Source organism: Prionailurus bengalensis, chromosome C2 (assembly GCF_016509475.1).
Source record: "Prionailurus bengalensis isolate Pbe53 chromosome C2, Fcat_Pben_1.1_paternal_pri, whole genome shotgun sequence".
Taxonomy (NCBI): domain Eukaryota; kingdom Metazoa; phylum Chordata; class Mammalia; order Carnivora; family Felidae; genus Prionailurus; species Prionailurus bengalensis.
This window is the reverse complement of record NC_057350.1, coordinates 95,654,513-95,676,040: the sequence shown is the minus strand read 5'-3', so window position 1 is coordinate 95,676,040 and position 21,528 is coordinate 95,654,513. Positions and strand designations below refer to the sequence as shown.

General features: G+C 43.0%; 1 protein-coding gene across 11 annotated transcripts in view; it reads right to left on the bottom strand.

The window, feature by feature from the left end:
- TNIK (TRAF2 and NCK interacting kinase) overlaps positions 1 to 21,528 on the bottom strand; it is a 396,420-nt gene that overhangs the window by 107,602 nt on the left and 267,290 nt on the right. For all 11 annotated transcript variants that reach the window (XM_043594906.1, XM_043594911.1, XM_043594908.1 and 8 more), the window contains exons 7-9: positions 20,492 to 20,622; positions 9,441 to 9,495; positions 7,377 to 7,455 (exon numbers count right to left, since the gene is read on the bottom strand). In XM_043594906.1, the coding sequence (XP_043450841.1) occupies positions 7,377 to 7,455; positions 9,441 to 9,495; positions 20,492 to 20,622 (265 nt within the window). The remainder of the gene's footprint in view (positions 1 to 7,376; positions 7,456 to 9,440; positions 9,496 to 20,491; positions 20,623 to 21,528) is intronic.

Sequence of the window (21,528 nt, the reverse complement as noted above, 5' to 3'; positions counted from 1 at the left end):
GGTCTATTGTAATGAGGGAACAAGAGCTGAGACTTAAAGAATGAATAGGAAACCGGGGCACCTGGGTGGCTCATTCAGTTGAGCATCTGACTTTGGCTCAGGTTATGATCTCACAGTTCGTGGGTTCGAGTCCCATGTCGGGCTCTGCGCTGACAGCTCAGAGCCTGGAACATGCTTTAGATTCTGTGTCTCCCTCTCTCTCTGTCCCTCCCCACTCAAGCTCTCTTTCTCTCTCTCTCTCTCTCAAAAATAAATAAACATTAAAAAAAAAAAAGAATGAAGAGGAAGTCACTTTCAGGAGAGAGTTCAGGGAGGCAAGAAATAGTGAAAAACTAAGGACTGGGCTGAGCACACTATATGTCAGGAGAACTGAGATGAGTTGTCTAAATGATGCAGAAAATGCAAGCTGGGGGGAGGACATTAAATCAAGCTTGTATAGATAAAGAGGAGTACATTTGTAGAAATGAGAAAGATTCTTATGTGGTAAAGTGAGCTTGGTTAGGCAAATTTTTTAAATGGTAATTTCAGAATTACTTTTGAACTTTGCTCTCCAATTAATAAGAACAGGATGTATGTGTATGTTTGCTATCAACCCAAGGACTTGGAAACTTAGGAACTAAGTTCATATCCAGAAACGAATTTACCTCCTGCTAGACAGGCACTGTTTCCTCAAAGATAAACCCCGTGCCTCACACAGGGGAGGGGAGAACTGGTGAGGGATAATATAGCAAGGAATAGGGCAGCAAGTCCACAATGTGGGAGAAATTAACAGTGGACTTCAGCTATGATTCATGAGTTGGGCATGTATGTTCTTGCTGCATTCCAAGAAATTGTCCAGCCTCATAAATAATTACTTCACAACGATATAGCATGCCTTTCTGATGTGCTACATTGGCATCTTGGCACATGATGGGCAGAGACCTTAGTGGAACTCTGGTCACCCTCTTTGTGGCCCCCACCCTGCTCAGAGCAGGTGGGAATCCATTTTGTGCTCTCCGTCGCCCTCCTGTGGAGTGCTGTGGAATAACAGGAGCGGATCCCAGGAGCAAGCTTTCCTGTCTCCCAGCGGACCTTACACACAGAATTCAGGCTTGAAAGCTGTCTTCACCACACAGAACACAATGGTGAACATGTTATTCAAGATCCAAACACAAGAGGGCACTGGCATATGCACCACTCTGCATTTCTGCCTAGGTCAAAGCAGTTTCTCGTTCCATGTTTTTGAAGGACTGCATTATTAATATTTTTTTCTCCCTGCATTTCTAAGCTAAGTTCATGCTTTTACATTATTTTACATAGAAGCATATGTACCCTGCTATGCTTGGGGTCACCGCAGGATCAATCGGGATCGGCCACCCCGTGGCCTGTGGAAGATAGCGACAACAGCGTGGATACTCTATGTACCTCCTTGTCTGTCGTTCAGCCTGTAGCCCTGCTTCCTCCACACTGTTGTTCTCCAAGACCACTGGTGTGCTGTTGGTATCCTGAGCACACTTACCTGCCCTCACATGTCTGGTGAATGAATGAATGCAGGAATGGTTATCACATGTAAGTTCCGGACAAATGCTGTAAAATGGCTACCATCAAATCTGTGCATGTGAGGCACAGAGAGGGAGGTTTGGAGAGGAGATAGTATTGAATATGCTTTCTTTTTCAGGTCCATGAGACAAATCTGTAGAGGCACAATTGTGATATCATCTAAGGAGAGACTTTGCAAAAAACAAAACAAAACAAAACAAAACAAAACAAAACAAAACAAAACCATCACGGGATAATGGACTGTCCTAAGGAATAAATACAAGAGAATGAGGTTGACCTGCAGAAAGAGATAGACAAATTCCACATGGCGCTTTTCTAGGTAGAAAATCAGTATTAAAAACATGAAAACAAAAACAAATTAAGACAGGGAGCTGTTAAATATTCATGATAAATGCAAATGAAAGCTGTTTTTTTCTGCTTGCAACTAGAAGGAAGTGCTTTTTATAAAGTGCTCAGCTATTAATTAGAGGGTGATAAATAAAGAAATCACACCCAGTTTAAAAATGAGATGCAGACTCGATTAACTGTATGTTCCATTCCCCGGTACTGACACCCAAAAAATGTCGGTGGCATCTCTAGGGTAAGAGAGTGTTCAAAGAGTTCCGCGGAAGCAGCTGGGGTTCACAGGCCACACTCCAGGATCTCTTCCGGTGGGAAGGAGCCTTCAGGAGAATAACCTTGAGCCCAAAGATTGGGCCAAGATGTGTAGAACTGCAACCCTGGCAATGTATCTGACGTCTTCTTCAAATGGAACAGTTTGTAGAGAAAATAATTCTTACTTAAAATAAATCTTCAGAGGAAAGATTCATTGTCTCTTATTTAAGTTAGTGTGACCAAAGAATCAATATGCTTAATTACACATTTAATTAAAAGTAAAAACCCTTCCCTATGTTGAACACCACTTGACTGTTTGCTGAGCGGTCTAATGGGTTTAAAGTACATTTATATAACTTTATTGTTTGAATCTCTGCTGCCGGTAATTTAGTTCTGTCTATTAAAAAAAATGCCCGAGATTAGTAATACTAATTTCCCCAGGGGTGGCCTGGAGAGATAAATGTTAATGTTTGGTGCTTACAGTCTGAGGCCCTGGTTCTAATACCAGCATCACCAAACACTTTATCTTCCCAGATTTTTTCTGTTTATATATTCAATTGTGTTAGAGGAATTAAAAACGCCTGAAAGATTATTACATTAATCACTGTAACCAGTCAGGCTGAAGTTTCTGATAATTGCAGGACTCCCTAAATGCAATTTGAGCTTTAGAATTTGCATTTTCCCAGAACCACCCTTTCTCTCTAATTTGGGCTCCATCGCTTACTAACTGTGAGACTTTGGGCAGACTATTTAACGTCTCTGTGCCTCAGTTGCCCTGGCTGCAAACGGTGGGATCGTTAGAATTGATCTCAAATGACTGTTGTGATGATCCGATGAATTGCTTCATATAAAATACTTAGCACGGTGTCTGACATGTCATAAACGCCGTATGTATGTTTGCTGTTATTGTTACTACTATTACTTTCATTGTGTTTTCAACGTCCTGCCACCTCTGAACATCACCAGGCTTAACCAACAGCAGTATCTGCCCTCAGAGCTGGGGGCGGAAACAGAAGTTGAACTGAATAGGTCAGTGTTCTTAAAGGGAATTAATTTCACATATATTTGGATTAGATATGCTCACAGAGTCAACGAGACCACTATCTCCAAGGAGACTGTGCAAAAAAGGTTAATTGTAAAAGCTGTGGAACAATTTTTGTTTTGATTTCAATGAAGCCTGAAGTCACATGGTCTACTAGCAAATTCAGTTAATTTGAAATATTTTCTGATATTTGCTTTCTATTATGATATTATTTAGAACACACATACACAAATAACTTTGTCAGTTCTTAAAGAACAAAAATGCCTGACAATCCACCAAGAATCAGAGCTGTTGTTTCATAAAATAACAGTAGTGACTGTAAGGGGTTCAAGGCTGTGGCTCCAGCAATGAAAACTCTGGGACTCTGGATAAGCCAGTTAACATCACCAGGCCTCTAGTCTTCATCTGGGGCACAAATGGGCCAGACCAAGGAACCTCATGTCTCTCCCCAGTGATAAGCAGTTACGATTTTCCTAATGATCTCAATGAAACACTTCTTTGCCTGTGTGCAATCTTTGCATTTGAAGAGCAAGGAAAAAGAAAAAGACCAGTTGTCTGTTACAGGAATGAAATCATCCCCATCTTTCTCCAGAAACTCCTGCAGGAACCTGCAGCACTGAGTAGGGCAGGGGAGCTGGCCTGAGCACGGTGGGAAGATAAGGGAGGAGGAAATGTGTTGAAGGAGATGGTTCACCCACGTGGGTGGAATCTGACCACGTACAGAGATGGGAGGAAATGGGAGTCCCAACTTATTACGCATTTGCTGGTGGTGACATGAAGACAGCGGCCGAGAGATGCCTGGTCTCCTCTAATTCAGCTGAGGTTATAATCCTCCCTGAGATCTAATTATCGAATGGCTGGACTGGAGCCCTGACTGCATGACCTCCTTGCCATGGAGGCCTCTCCTCATCTCGCTGACGTGGGAGGGAAGAGCCGGGTTCTAGCAAGTGGACTGCTCTCCTTTACCCCCACAATGGAAGGGGCAAAGAACCCTGTTACTGCCCTTCTTTCCCTAATATTAAGGCACAGGAAAAAACTGTTCAACTAAGAGACCAGTATCTCATTCTCTATTACTCTAAGCTTGAACTTCAGAGGCCAGATGGTGCAGGTGGGAAAATGGGGGTTACAAACTTAGAAAATTAGAAGACTGTACAGCCTTGCACAAGGCTCATAACCTACCCAAGCCGTAGTGTTACAGCAAGAGAAGGATGACTCAGAGCATCTGCCTGGCAGGGTTGTGGGTAAAATTAAATTTATATAGGTCTTAAATTTACACACACACACACACACACACACACATAAATTACTGAGTCTACAGCATGCATATATGCCTTATATGTCCTGTATGTTGTAGATTCAGCAAGTTAGGTGGAAATGACCCTCAACTGAATGCATATAATAAAGAGTTTATGGCCCATCTCTACCACAATGGCACCCCCACACCCACTTTGGTAGTATTTTGATATACACGCTGCGAACGGTGCACTTCATCTGATAATTCATTAGGCAGAGAATAAAAGAACATTTTGGAGTTTTGTTTCTTTTGACGGGTGGGGAGAGGGATCCTCTCCCTTGAAATATAAAAGGAAAATAAATAAAATTTTCACTTCCTCCCAAGCATTAGGGCATGTGAAAACCCTAACTGATTTGAAATATTTTTTAAATGTCTATTTATTTTTTTTTGAGAGAGAGACAGAGTGCCAGTGGGGGAGGGTCAGAAAGAGAGGGAGACACAGAACCCAAAGCAGGCTCCAAGCTCTGAGATGTCAGCACAGAGCGCGATGTGGGGCTTGAACTCACAAACTGCGAGATCATGAGCTGAGCCGAAGTTGGACGCTTAACCGACTGAGCCACCCAGGTACCCCATTTTTTCTCTTTTAATTCCTAACTTATTTCAAATCACTTTGGACCTGGTCATTCAGGAAAGTACTCTGCAGTGCTCAATATTCACTTAAAAACTAGAATTCTGTGCAGAGAGCTGGAAGGCACACCCCATGTCCCGTGGCGGGGGGCTGCATTACCATCTTATAAAGGCCGGGTTCTGAGTGAGAAAGAGCACTTGAGCAGGGCCTTTGTTTCCTCACTCACTCTCAGATAGCCACGTCATTTCCCCCTCCCCTCTCTAACAGTGTGGGTCTCGAGCTCCTGACTGGCTTTCCTTTGGAGTCAGGGAGGGTGTGGAGGAGGCTGGCCTCCTCACTGTCCCCGGACTGTCCCCGTTCCCTGCAGCACCATCAGATATAGCTCCTGTTGTCAAAGGTTTGATGCAGAAAAGTCAGCCTGTATTTTCCTCAAAGTCTGTATTTCTCAAACAAGGCCAATACAGAGTTGAACTTTTTGGAGCAGGGGCAAAGAAAATTAAAACTGTAGGGCAGAGGCTGTTTACTCGCTTCTCTAGCGAGCCAGAAAGGTCAGACAGAGGGCAGTACAAGCTCCGTATAAGAGGAAAACAGGACAAGTATGGTGGCCGAGTGACTCCCACTTCTCAGTTGGGGAGAGGTGGTGATGGGCAGAAAAGACCACCTGGTGTCACACCTTTGCACAAAAGGCCGGAAACCTAAAGGTAAAGCTCAATCGCCAGATTTTTCAAAGTTGGCAATTAATACAAATGTTCCTGAAACACGGGGTGTGGCCACGCTGTGTTGAGCACACATAACACATGTGTGGATGGCCAGTTTGACTCCTGTGGGTGGAACTCTGGAAACGTCTGTCCAGCAGCAGTTCTGGGAGAGGGAAGGGGAGGAGGGAACAGGCAAGTGAAGTCCGCCCTTTACAGTGTGTGTGTGTGTTGGGGGGAGGAGGGGAAGGAGGCCTGGCACCAAGGACAAGCAGAAAGCGAGCTGAGGGCTTTGTAGTGCTACCGATGCTTCCAGAGATGGAACTGAGCTGACTGCTCTCCCGAGGAAGTCTGTTCCGGGGAGAAGGGAGGAAGCAGGGCTTCCGGGCCCCACTGATCATGTGCCATACAGGTACCCAATGGAAGGCTGTTGCTGGGGAGAGAACGGCTATCACACAGCGACCCTCCAGAGTGAGAACGAGGAACAGGGGTTGCTCTGCCCCTTGTTGCCAATAGCAACTCTCATGCTCTGTTCTTCTTCTGCAACTCGGGGCTGCGGGTCCCTTCTGGCTGTTTTCCTCTCTTCTCTGGGCAGTATGCCTTCCCCTTGTCACACCGGGGTTGCTATGTCATTACTAGGTGGCTGGTATTAATTAAACTGCTCTCTGTATAGCAGAGGAAAGCTGTGAGTGGGTAAGGGAGGAATATGAGGGTCCCTGTCAAGGGTGATCATGAAGTACTGTGAAAAGGGACAGAGAGGTCTTGAACCTTCATGTTCTAACTGCCCAGAATATGCCTCTAGAAAAAGATAGGAGATCACAAGTAGCCCAGGAATTGATCCCAGGGCAAGGGTGTATCAAGATCCACCATACATACAGGGGAAAGAAAGGACCAATGGATTCTTGTTATGCAATAATAAGATACAAAGACCCTGATGTAAGTAGGCAAAAAAGGCAAAAGTCCAACATCTGGCCTAACCTGCAGAACTGTGTGTCTCAAACTTGAGTCAATTGTATACTATCAGTACAATTTTTAGCCATATTCCTACACCACCCATACTAGTATCCCCTCGGTATTCTTCTTTAAATTAGGCCAATTTTTTAAGTGAATCAGTTTATTCAACGGGAAGGTTGTACCACTACCCAACTTAAGAAGCCAATGTCACTTGCCATAAAGGGAAAGCAGCGGTAAAAGCAAAACTTACAAATATTTATGCACAGACTAATAAAATCATCTCTCACACTGCCAAGTATGTGTGTGTACTTACAGAATTGCCATCTTAAGGAATAGAAGAAAAGTCGGCCCACCGAACCAGCTGACTCTCGGAACTATCGCCCCCTCTGATAAGATGTTTTGTGCAGCCAGGAAGGATACTTCTTGAGGTAATAAATCAATGTTATTTCTGGGGCTCCACTACTCACTTTAGCTAACAGTTCCTTACCTGGAAGGTGTGGTGATAAAGACTTGTGCAAACAGTAGGTACTTAATAGGTGCCTTAAGAAGAGTGATAGTATATGGAAAAACACTCACTACGTCTTGGTTTATGTTAGTCTACTCATGGAGCCAGACCTACGGATTTGAGCTCATCCAACAGAGCATCACAGGAAACCCTTCAATCTGCAAAACACTGAAGACCAAACTCACCACTTCTTAGACTTCAGGCGAGGTGCTGGGTTCCGGGGAATGAGGAAGAGGGCTCTCATGGGGTGCATGTCACAGAGAGCTGCAAGAGACCAAAACAAAGGGCAGTTCAGGTTAGGAGGCCAAATACAAGCCAAGCCCACCCTAGCTGTGCAGCTCATGCTACCGAGTGGCTCCCAGTCGCACATGCCCCGTGAGCAGAGTCAGAGGACTACAAAGCTTCTGTTTGTGGAGCACTTAAAAGAGCTGGTGTCTCATAAAATACGCATCTCAACTAGACATTGTTAACATTTCTACTTGTACTTCATATTTAAGAAAAGTACATTACAGGGCCAAAACCTCTGCTTTGCTATAAATAACCATCGGAGATTCAAAGTAGACAACATCAAGATAACAACTACAATGGAGATGGTAGGTTACTTTTAATTTGTAAAAGCCTAAGTCATAAAATGAAAGATGAATGGTCTATTTCTTATATACCAAAGGCCCATACAAATGCAATGCTATGTACATAGATTTTTAGAGTATAAAGCACTAGGCCAGAACACCTTTCTGTCTGTATTTCTAAATATCCTGATGGCTTTTCAGGTTTCACGATATGCTTATCGTTTGTTTGTTTGTTTGTTTGTTCATTTGTTTGTTCGCTGGCCCCAGAAAGAACAGAGAGATCAAGGCAAAGAGGGTCTGGTAGAAAAGTCATTAAAATATCTCAACTTGTAAACGTGGCATTATGGTTTATGGAGAAAGGACTCATACGTCCTTATTTTAATCAAAATATTTCACAGGTTTACTTTTCAAACATCAGGGGGTATCCTTTCCTTTGTGCCCAGAATATGAATATATTTTCTCTAAAAGCTAAAGGATTCTGTGGGTAGAAGTTTATTTTCAGCCCCCTCTACTACTCATCAAGAATGACAATATGGTTTTCAGACTGCAATATACTATTCTTCTGATTCATAAATGCCTATTAGCATTGTGAATGAAGGGAATTTTGTCATCAAACACCCCAAATCAATCACGCTTACAGATGAATCCTACCAACTCTAGAGTGAGAAATCAGACTATGATAACATGAAGATAAAAAGTCATATAAACAAAACGACCTGCCATGCACAGACGGGGCCTGTTTTGGTTCGGGTCCCCCGCAAAGCAGACAGCAAGGCAGCACTAAGCATGAGAAGGTATTACCAGGGAAATCTCCTGCCTGGAAGGAAGTAGGGATGGAGCCAGGGAAGGCTGGGAGAGTTTTCAATTTGCTCTGCATGTCTGATCAGAGTGAAAGGAAGAGGCAGACAAAGTTGGTGGAAGTGTGCTGCCTGAGCAAACTAAGCAGTGAAACTAAGGAGTGAGAGTTGCCTACAAAGGCATCCTGTGCCCTCGAGAAAAAGTTCTGTCTTATATCCCTGCCAGGCTGGGTCACTGATGCGGAGGGCTTTGCGGGGCGGTGGGTAGAGCAGTGGCAGCGGAGGCCCCTTGGTGAGTTGCACTTCCTGTAGGGAAGCCTGTGGGGCACATGCTCACAGCCAGCACAGGACTGGTGGAGGCACTCTGCAGTACCAATACTGCAGAGCTCAAGTAACAGCAGAGGTTCCCCAGATAGCCAGAGCCCTGGCCACTCTGCCTTGGACCTCAAAATCTAAATATCAGTACTTTATTAGGAGGGAGAGCAACTGAGTATGCAAGTGTCTGCATAAGCCGTGCACTGGAAATCAGTTCTGACTTTTTGTTAAGTTGGAGTTTCTAGTCTGTGTGAATTGGCCCCAGTTTTGCGTTAGGCGAAGGGCAGTTCAAGAAGAAACTACACACTGAATCGGTAAAATAAACAAGATCCCCGAGTTGTCTCCCTTTTCTTTCTTGTTTCCTCTAAACACGAGATCCTCACACCGCTCTGAGATGAATGGATTCCTGGTTGATTTAAGATGACTTTGCTTTCTAAATATGCCAGCTCGAACCCACACCGGGCTCGCTGTAGCAGAAGCAAAGCTACTACAGAGCCTGGCAAGGAAGCATCGCTCAGTCCCTGCAGAGCAGACCAGCAACAGATTTCACCCAGAGGAAGGTACTTACGGGGAGCGCCTTCTGCCATCTCGATAGCGGTGATTCCCAAAGACCACAAGTCACTCTGAAAAAGATAGAAGGCATAGACACATGCATAAATGCAGTCAACAGACAAGAACTTGGTTAAGCCCGGTAATCACTCCAGAACTGCCTGTAGAAAATCCATTCAGTCATCTCTTTATGAACCTATTTTGCTCACTAAGCCTAAAAGCAAGAACAGCTTTTTTCACTCTTCGTGGGTAGTATCTCTCACAGTATTTCCGATACATGGTGAGTTTCCAGTAAATGTATGAAAAATGAATATAATGTCTCAAAAATTAATTGATCACCAAAATTTATCTGTCGATTGAACCCTATGAAATTGGTGCTGTTTTAATGCCTTTATTGAGGTAGAATTATCATACAATTAACTGCCTATATTTGAAGTCTATCATTTGCAAAGGTTTGACATGTATGCACCTGTGAAACCGTCATCACAATCAACACTGTAGATATACCCCTCCCCCATGCCAAAGGGTTGCACGTGCTACTCTGGCGTCTCCCCTCCTGCCCTTGCTATCCCCTGACCCAGTTCTGCTTTCTGTCACTATGGATTAGCTGGCATCTTCTGAAGTTTTATATAAATTAAATCATTCCATTTCTTTCACGAACATAATGGATTGAGGTCCAGCCTTGTTGCAGTATATATGAGTAACTTCATTCCTTTTCATTGCCAACTAGCGTTCTATTGTGTGGTTACATTACAATTTGTTTATCCATCCGCTTGTTGATGGACAGTGTTTCCAGTCTGAGCTATTGCACATAAAGCCGCTACAGACACTCATGAACAAGTCTTCATCCGGACATATGCTTCTGTTTCTTTTGTGTGAACACCTAGGTGTGCAACGGCTGAATCATATAGTAGGTACATGTTTGTTTAGTCGATTGTTTTAGACCTACAAAAACAGCAATTTCATATGGCTTAACCAAATCAGATGAGGACAAGGAAACTTTTGGGCTGTATCTGCATGTATCTCCAGGGCCTAGATGGGAGCCAGGCAACAGTGGCAGGTGCTTGGTATGTCTGTTGAATGAATGAATGAACAATAGCTTCCATCTTGTAAGTAGACAATATGTAAAATAGAGAGTCTGCACCGTTATATTCTTTCTTATGATGAGACTGACTTTTATGTTCTCATTGGAATTTTCGAGGCTAACGTCTCCGCCCCTGCCTATGCAATCTCCGTCTGTAGCAGTATGCTTCTCCCCCACTCTGCGTCCATGGCTCAGTTGTCTCTGAGGAGCATAGGAAGGAGCAAATCAAAAGAAAGGGAAAACCAGGTTAGGAAACCCCAGAAGAGATGCTTGCTGCTTCAGTGTCCTGGTGGATGGGTAAGAAAACACAGTGTGAAATTTGGTTCAGTGGCCTACAATCCTGATGAAGACTTTCATCCTCCTTTTCTTTTCAATATAACCTACGTTTTGTATGTTATTCCAAATTCTCTCCCGGAACCTCACTCAGATTACCAAGGTCAAAGTTCAGTGTCCGTGCTCTTCCCATCAAACACATGTCAAGGCCGCATGAGAGGAATCACACCTGGAAAAGGACTATGAAATCCATGCTGGGCCATTACCCAGGACTAAACTTCTCAGTATCCGGTGAGTGACACCCAGGTGTGTTCAGTATTTGGACCGAGGCCTGCACATAAAGGCAGAGGGCTTTCTGGGGGGCAGGCCTAGCCTCTTGCCTGAAGTATAATCTGCTTTTATTTATTTATTTATTTATTTATTTATTTATCTATTTATTTGAGAAAGAAAGAAAAAGAGTGTGTGTTTGCATGAGTGGGGGAGGGGCAGAGGGAGAGAGAGAATCCTAAGGGGGCTCCACACCCCAGCACAGAGCCAGCACGGAGCCCCACGTGGAACTCAGTCTCAGGACTGACTGTGCGATTATGACCTGAGCCAAAATCAAGAGTTGGATGCTTAAGACACTGAGCCACCCAAGTGCCCCAAGTGTAATCTACTTTAGAGTAGGTGGCTAGGGCCCATGCTAACCCCATACTAGGAACAGAAAGGGGTTCTTTTAATGCATGAGCCCATCAATCGGTTCACGTGATACAAGTTCTCAGTCCAACTTGGGATAATAACACACCTGCACGATACCACTGTTCGCAGACTGCAGGTCACTTCTCTGCGTAGAACACAACTCAAAAAGGCTACTCTTCTCCTTTCACTTTGTTATATTTCAAGATGTATTCAGAGTTGTCATTAGATACACACACACACACACACACACACACACGTTTGCATAGCCCAGCAGGTGACTGAGTTTTCCCACAGGCTCCTGGCCTTGCGGAGCTAATAAGGAAGGCCCAGCCTGCCATTGCAGGCTGTAACCGATAAAGTTGAAAACACGGCTCTCTTGTACCTGGGGGTTTATGGTTGATTAACACAGACAATCATTTGAGAACATGACAAAAACACTGAGTCACTCGCTGTGCAGGAGGCATTCAACAGGAAACACAGCAAGAATAGGCTGGAAATGGTGGTTTGTGCTATTCTGATAGGATTTTAATATCTCCAGGTCTTGCTGGTTCTACCATTTCCCTTACATCCCCAGAAATCAAGTGTTTCTGTAGTGTGAAATGAAGTACAAATATAAAGGTGGTGGCCAGGTACCATGTCTCTAAGTGCCACGGCAGGGTCACATTTAAATGGCCCTCCAGTCTTGGAAGCTTGAGCTGGTTTGAAAGACAACTGAAAGCCAATGCATCTGAAAGGAAATGATGGGGTTGGGGTGAGAAGGGCTCCAGGCCAGTTCTCAGATGGGAAAGAAACAGCTCAGAAAACCCAGGCACATGTCTGCCTCTGGGTCCTTGCTCTAGCTACTCTGTCTGCCTGCAGCCACTACCCTAATTAAGTGCCTGCCACGACCCTCCTCTCCATTACGTCTTTGTTCAAATGCCATGTTCTCAGTGAGGGCCACTGAATCTCCCCCGGGGCACTGCCAGACCCTATCCCCTTTCCCACTTTTGTCCCCCAGGGAACGAATCACCTTCTAACGTCTACTAATTTACTCATCACTAGTTTATATTGCTTTGTGTTCATTGTTTGCACCCCCTGCCTCCAACACACCCAGACTGGATAAAACATAAGGTCCACAAGGCATCAAGGATCTTTGTTGTGTTAACTGGCATATTCCCAGTACCTAAAGCAGCACCTAATAAGTAATTGTTGAATGAATGAGCAAACCAAAGGTGCAAACAAATGAAAGATACGTCCTAAGATTGTCAGACTCCTTGTAGATCATCTCCGACCCAGACAAGGGAAAATGACTTACCCAAGACCCCAGAGCAACTCAGCACCAGGTTTGGGGCAGAGCTGGGTCTTCTGCCCCCTGGGCCACTTTTATTTTTTAACTGTCATCACTACATAAAAACCTGAGTATTCATCTTCTAAATAAAATTTATCAGGGGCCCATAAAATAATTGCTCTAAATTCCCACTTTGTCTACAGGGAACTGAAGGTGCTGGTGACTGAATTCAGGTGCTGAGATTCAGTGAGTCACCCCAAAAACCAAGGCTAGGAAACTGGCCTCAACTTCCCAGAGGCAGAGGGAATAGTCTTTTAAGTCTCAGACAGGCCTGGATTCAAATCCAGGTTCCTATCAAAACTACATGCAGAGCACTGCTCAGACCTTAGCTTTCTCACTGTACAACACAGGTCACCGTGACCTGCATGCATGCAGGCATCCTGCCTTGCAAAGCGTCTGGCACACAGGAAGCTCAAGAATACGAATTTCCTTCTCTCCTGTTAGGTGAGACTGCCTGTGCTTGCCCAATGCACTCTTGTATGATTTCCCCCTCTTGGGTTGTTGCCTAACCCAACAGGTATTTTCAAACCCCATTTCCCTTGCTGCCTCCAGTTCGGAGTATAGGAAAGCTAAACCTGCTTATCCAGACTCCCCTGCAGCCAAGGATGGCAGGTAAGGATGTGACGTAGTTCTGGCCAATAAGACACAGGCACACAACTTCTGGGAGCTTCTGAAACGTTTTGTTCTTCCTGATACAAGTGACAAATACAGATGATGTCCTGACAACTCTTTTCCACTTCTTAGTGCCTTGAATAAACACACGGTATCTAGAGTTACAGCATCCATCTTGCAACCATGAGGCAATAAGCCAGCAAATGAATTATGACAGGGCAGAATGGTAGGAGCCTGGGGTTTGAATGAATCAATGAGTCACTACACTAACCCTGGACCGCCTTCCTCTAGACTACTGATGATGTAAGAAACAGAAGTACAGCCAAAAGCGTCTTTAGTGATAATATGTATACAGCAATAAATTGAGGAAACATATTCTGAGAGCAGGAAAATGGAGAGGTCCCAGTTGTTAGGTGAGCCTGGATTTGCCCCCACAGGAAGCAGAAAAAGTCAGCAAAGTGAGAGGTTTCTTTTATTCAGTACATATCACCTCAGATCCCCTCTTAAGTAGCCTTCCCCCAAGTCCCAAAACAACCCCTTCAAACCAGAGGTCACACCATCCCAAGTCTTGTGCAACCTCTGTCACATGACCAGGCCAGAAACTGCCTCTTCTTTAAGGGCTCATTTGATATCATCATAACGATCTTTTTTTTTTTTCTTTTTTCTTTTCTTTTCTTTTTTTTTCTTTTTTCTTTTCTTTTTGCTGGGGTTCTCTTCTTTTCCAAAAGGAACATTTACATTCCTGACCATCCGTTCCCAGAGCTGCTTGTAAGCTACGCTTAACTGGCCCTGCTAGACAGCAATAAACGTCCTTGACGGGACTTGTTTTAAGCCTTTGGATACATTAGCAAGTCCCAAAGACACTTCAGAACTTAAATACGGGAGAAAATGTTCCAATTACAACTGGCAAGACAGATCACAGGAGACGAGAAAGGGAAGAGGGAGGAACAAGATGGGGAGAGAGTCAGGGAGAGATAAGTTTCCTTCGTGGCCATGGTGTGACTCATTTTGGCAGGAGCTGGGTAATTCATTATTCTAGAGGCGCTGCTTAGCCTGGCCTGTGGCATGATTAATAGCCCAGTCCTGTGTGCTTTACAGACAGAACAGAGACAAATTCTAGAGCCTCTGAGAAGGCAAGCACGCAACTTCTGGCTGCTGGGGGGCCCGCTGGCACGCAGGCAACTTGGACACAGCATAAGAGCATCTCTTTTGGGGCTGGGTTGCCCAACACATGAAGAAAAGAGCACTTGCTGATGGCTGACCCCTTCGTGGCACAGCAAAGAGCCCCGTGTGCTTGAAGAGGCAGAAAGAGCTCATGCAGTACAGACAGACAGACCTAGATTCGACTCAGCTCTGACACAACTAGCTTGGTGACCTGGGGCAAGCCACATAATTCCTCTGAGCCCAGTTCCTCACCTATAACGTGAAGAGAACACCTACCTTGCAGGGTTAATACCAGAACTCAATAAGGTGGTATAGGTACAGTGCTCGGCACGTTGACGTGCAAATAGTGGGTATTTAACAAACTCTGGTATGGTTATCATTGACTGGCAGTTCAAGCAGCACACCTGCATCAGGTAAGCTGGCAGTGAGCTCTGGTACTTAAGGTACTCAAAGGAGTCACTGGGATGATGTAAGCTTACGGGAAGAAACGGGAAAGGGCGTGTTCTTCCTCCTTCGGCCCTGTGGTCTCTCTTCATGGACAGAGCCTACTAAGAAGCCAGATGGAGTGCTAGCCCCATTATCCCAAAGCTCAGGGTAGCAAGGTAGTCTAGACTTGACAAGCAATAGCTCAATGACGGGCACGGCCAGTAGAGTGGACTCTACCAAGTTTCACAGAGCAGAAAACAGTCTTCTGTTTTGTGAGTTATTGTTATTGTCTTTGTGGAAATGTTCAAGCTGGAAAAAGGAAATTGTATTTATTGTGTGCGGTCTCTAAGGGAAGCACCTTAATCCAGAGGCAGAAGTTATGGATAAGCGGATTCTGACTCAAAATAGGCAGACAATTTTGAATCTTAGAGGCAGAGGTTTGAATCTTAGGATACTGCTGGCTTTTTTAGGTTTAAAAAAAAAAGGTCCCAAATGGCAGTCCCTTCATATGACACACAAACAAAAATATTAACTATCATATGTTGAGTAGCTACCAAGGGTTAGGCATGGAATTAACCCCTTTGTGTATGTTAGCTCAGTTTATTCTAATACAACTTTGTCATATACAATTTACTATTTCCATTTCATCGAGGTTCGGGAAGGTTTCAATCACCTCTCTGAGGTAATGGAGCAAATAGGAGGCGAAGTGTACATTTTAAACCACTCCTGTCTAACTTTGAAAGCTTGACTCTGAATTCACTATGTCATACACTTATATTCTACATTAAATATAAACAGCCAAGGTGGTGGGTCACTCAGGGTCACCGAGGTTGCTGAAGCATGGGTTGTGACTAATAATTCCATTTCACACATAAAACAAACTGAAAGCGGAAATCTCCAGTCCCTTGTTCATCTACATGTGTTATCTGATGGAAGGGAAAAGGTTAGAACAGCTTTATTACCTTCGACTGGGGACCGACCTGCAGGCCAGGGGAGGTGCTACTGTGCCTCACTGAGGAATGTCATACAGGTGGATGTGAACACAGAGCCACAAGGGATCTGTTCAAAAGCGATTTCAGCCTCTTACTGGCGATAATAACATGGTGTCTGTATCATCCTTTCCTCCTTCCAAATAAGGGTGGTGCCTTTGAATCTCAGTAGACAGAAGCCAGGCCTTGTTTGAGAATATAAACCTCATGCTGCAGTCTGAATATCGCTCTCTCTCATCACACTCTGCATGGATCTTGGTGACTCCCAACAAGTCAGATTTCTCCTTCCATCCTGCCTGAATAAAGCCAAGTATCTGTGACACAGGAGAATGAGTCTTTGCCCTACAGCCAGAGCACAACACTCACCTAAACCCTGGAGGAGACATCTATGCCTGCAAATGATCCACAGCACCTGTGTGCAAAGTCTCATAAGCAGAGTTGAGGTGAATGACACAGAACATTAGTGCAGGTGGGGCTAGAGGATGGGGGAGTGGGGGTTGAGGGGCTATGACATGTCACTGGACTTCTCTTACTTACTAATTTAATATGAATGCAAGGCTAACTTATGGGGAGGAGTGAGCAGGACAGCAAAATATATAAAATAAAAATTTTAAGCTCTCCACCCCCATATCATCCATCCATGGGGCAGGGGTGAGTAAGACTGTATCATGTGCACTATGCTGTAAGCTGCTCTTTGTGTCTAACACTCTGTCTTGGGATCTGTCCACTTCAGCACGCATGCTACCCCATTGCTTAAATGACTGCATGGTTTTCCACTGGACAGATGCTCTTGTCTTTATCCCACCAGTTCCCTATTGCTGAGAATTTGGCTGCAGAAAGCTTTCATTAACGAGTAATTCTGTTAAAGCAATAGATACATAGGACTATGAAAAATACTTGACAACCCCCATCCAACTGAAATGAAATTCAAATTTTAAAAATAAGAATTTAAACAGCTTAGGAAGTTTGAACCGTTTTATTAATTTTAAATCTTTTGAATGCTTATTATTAAATGAGAAAGCTTCCATTATTGCCCTACATACTTATCAGAGAAATGAAACCTTTCCTTTTGCTTGAAGTGTTTTGACAGAATTTCTGAAAACAAGAAAGAAAGGGCCTCTAGGGGGAAAGTGAACACACCAGGCATATGAGATTCTAGTACTCCTCCTTCGAATAGGGGTTATTTTCAATCAGTTACTTACTGTGCCTGGTAGATATCAGACAAAACCAGATTGCAAAGAAAACCATGAGCTCTTCAGACTACTTTTCTACAGAGGCCTTTATTTTCTTGAGTTGCTGTAGTTTTAGAAAAATTTACAGCAGTCTTTAAACATATCTTAGACAAAGAGTAGATGGTAATCTATAAATAATAAAACAATAAAACAAAACTATTCTCTTACATTTTGTTTTCATTTCATTTCGTTTTTTTTAAAGCTCATTTATTTATTTATTTTTATGTTGAGAGAGAGAGAGAGCGAGCACGAGCAGGGGAGGGGCAGAGAGAGAAGGAGAGAGAGGATCCCAAGCAGGCTGCGCTGCCAGCACAGAGCCTGATGTGGGGCTCGAACTCACTAACTGTGAGATCATGACCTGAGCTGAAACCAAGAGTCGGATGCTTAACCGACAGAGCCACTCAGGTGCCCCAGTTTCGTCTTTATTTTAAAGGAAGGCCCCTGTGACATCTAATAAAGCCTAGTGGCTTTCAAGTCGTCTTTTGTTCCAAACATACCCCTAGGTGGAAAGTATTGATAGCACATTAGAGCCCAAAGTGTCGACATAAGTTTCTGAGGTTGGAATATACAGCTGGGTCAAACGGACTACCAGATGCACAGTACTGAACGCCTGAACCTTGATGGGGTTGCAAACTAACTTTATGTGTCGAAAACTGCATGTACAGACCCAGCTTAGTTAATTCTTTACAGGTGGTGGGTATTTAATAAATATGTGCTGAGTGAATGAAGAAATGGTTTTGAAAGGCAACATATTGTCACGTTGTCTCCTGGTGACAGACTACATACCTAAGAATGGTGAAGAGAAAAAAAAGGATACAATCTGGTGCCAAGAAAGAAGGAGAAAGATTATATTTACAGAATCACTGCTTCTCTAGTCCACTGTAAAAGTGTGAAATGGTTGAAATAAATCTTCAAAGAACGCTCAAGCCTTCCTTTTTGCTCAGTCTTCCTAACTTAACCCTTTAGTCATAATCCTTCTTGTACCTCTGACAATGACCGGGGAGGCTCATGTTCTTGCCGTGGCTTCTTCCTCCTTTTGTACCACCTGCATTATAACAGTCCTGATGAATTAATTCTCACTAAGGTCTAAATGACTAATATAGTGAACCTGTTCCTCATCAGGATTCCTTATTTTTTAATAAAAGACACAGAAATTAGTCTTAACTTTATTAATGTTTCAGGATACGTTAATACTTTAATAGTCACATGGACTTTCCAGTACCTCTGAAATCACCTCGTGCAGCATGATCCCCCTGTGGTTACTCATACACCAGGCTGTGTCCACACCTAGAATTATGCATTGGGCTCAAAAGTCTTTTGCTGATTCCAAACTATATTCCTTAGCCTTACTCTGAGGAAAGAGGACCAGAATATCGGTTTAATTCTAAGCTTTGGCTTCGCCAGAAGGAAGTCCTCTTCTACATTATTGAAAACAGTTAAGTCACAGGGATCTATTTTATGTCACAGAAAATAAATGCCACATACAGAACAACTACCCAAAATACTTAAAAGGCTAAGCCAAGGGTAAAAGTTTGAAACACCCTGATTCTCTATGGTATGTTATAAAGTAGTTTAAACTATCTGTGGCCCAGAAGTAGTCTAGTTAGCACTTGTTAAGTATAACTACTGTTTGAAGAATTGCTTATAGAAAATTATGATACACATATCTGGCCTGGGACATATATTTTGTAGTGGCTCCTCTGAAGGGATTTGCAAATTAAATTATTTAAATGTGCTTATCATTAGCAGTTTAAATAAATGACATTTATTTTGGCAAGAGATTAATTTTTAACTTGGCAGCTGTTTTCAGACAGATTGTTGTCAGGTTATTACAGTGCCTAACTTTGAAAGAAGGAAGAAATGTACAGGAGATTATTCTGGTTTTAGACTTTCAGCTTGCATTTCTCCAAAGAGGCAAATAATTTCGTCCATGCCCTACGATACTGGGTCCCAAAGACATTGCAATGTTGGCATCTTTGTGACCTGATTTCAATAATAACCCCACATGTGGAGAACTAAAAATGTTCTTTAAAAGAGGAATTCTTCAAATATACTCTTCAGAAGCTGTTTTGTTGGTAAATTGGAGATTTATATAAGAGCACATCATAGAGGAGCAGGGTAATACATTGGTAATATACTGAAAAGAGATTTGCAAGATGTCGGCACAAGCCCCAACTCTGAGAAGCCCACTAACTTGGGGTATACTTGCCAAGACCTCTGGCCTCAGTTTCCCATCTTCAAGAGAAGGGTATTTGGAGCTGACTACTAAAGTCCTTGCGTGAAAATCCGTGCACCTGTGGAACCAGCCTCAGTAGTATCAGGTTTTGCCCAAGGTTGTCCTGTGGTCTACACAAAGACCACAGGGTATCTCTTCATCTATTTCCCCATCTGAAAACTCACAGTTCCTACATTCCATTTGCCTCCAATTTTAATATTTCAACTTTCAGCCACAATTCATTACAATAATGTCACCTGACATTGCAGCTGTCAATGGGATAGTAACCCCAAATTATGTTTTATTACTGGCTAGCATAATGGAAAAGAGGGAGGCTTCTTGAAGAAGGGCACAACTACCACCATCTAGTTAAACACTGCTTTGAATTCATGAGCAAATTGCCAGTTTATGATACAAGGTAACAAGCCACCAATCGAATTTCAATGGAACACTACAACAGGCTACAGAAATACCATAAGGTAGCTACCAACACCCCACTTCATTCTCTCTCATTGAAAAGAAACTTCAAAAATTAAACTTTGAGCAATGGAGAAACGAGGAAGTCTATTTTTAATCAGAAAAGACCCAAGACAACACATTGGCCTCTTTTAGCATAAAAAGCTCTCAGCATATACATCCTTCGCCAAAAGTTTAAACACTAATCAAAATAGAAATCTATTGTTTTTTTCAAAGTTTTAATTTAAGTTCCAGTTGGTTAACATGCAGAATATTATTAGTTTCAGGTGTACAATCTATTGATTCAACGCTTCCAGGAGAAATCTATTTTCTAATAAGAAACCAGACTAAGTTCAAGAGAATATAGAAAATGGTTTCAACATTTTTTACAAATAAGCAACCAGATATAATGGGTCAATTCATGAAAAAGATTCTCACTTGAATGTCTTACCATTTTAAATTCAAATAATGCTTTTCAGTTCTCCCTTTGGATTACATAAATCGTAAACCCAGGATTATATAAATTCTAAACCCAAAGGCACATGAGAATTCTCCCACTGCAAGATTCAGGGCAGGATGTGAGACATAGTTTTGAAACAATGAAGAAGTCATACCTTGAAATCATATGTGGCATCTGGGTTTTCATCACAGGCAATAACTTCTGGTGCCATCCAATAAGGGGTCCCAATGAAGGTATTTCTCCTGCCCACTGTTCGATCAAGCTGGGCACTGACTCCAAAGTCCACTATTTAAGAGAAGACAGATGCATGAAGTCAATGTCCTTATATGGTGATAAAAGGAATGTGCATTTTTTTTTTTACTGTGGCAAAATAAACCCAACATAGAATTTACAATTTTAATCATTTTTAAGTGTACAGTTCTGTGTCATTAAATACATTCACATTGTTGTGCAACCATCCCCACCATCTGCTTCCAGAACTTTTCTGTCTTCCCAAACTGAAACTCTGTACTCATTAAACAATAACTCCTCATTCTCTCCTCCCCGCTCCCCACCCCTGCCCCTGGCAAGCACCATTCTACTTTCTGCCTCTGTAAATCTGGACTACTGTTGGTACCTCATATAAGTGGAGTCATACAGTATTTGTCTTTTTGTGACTGGCTTATGTCAATAAGCATAATGTCATCAAGGTTAATCCGCATGTGTCAGAATTTCCTAACTTGTTAAGGCTCAATAATATCCCATCATATGCAGGTGCCACACTGTGTTTATCCATTCATCTGCTGATGGGCAACTTAGGTTGCTTCTTCCTTTTAGCAATTGTGAATGTTTATTTTTAAACTCTGTGTATAAATGGATAAAGTATACCAATGAGGAAAGCACAAAATGCTGTATTTGGTTAAACCAAGGGTCTATAGGGACCAAAGACAGGTGTTGAATAAACAGCAAGCTTGTTTGCCATAAAAGAGAATACTTAGAGGATACAAAGGAAGTGGTTATGAGCCAAGTTTCTAGAGTCAGACTGCCTAAGTTTGCATCCCATTTCTGCCACTTACTAGTGATGTCACCTAGTGCTAGCAGATCAACCTCTTTAGGCTTCAGTTTCCAAATTTATAAAATGAGGGTGATGATATTTGCATAGAGTTGCTATGATGGCAAAGTGAGAGAAACTATGGAAGAGTGTTATGTACA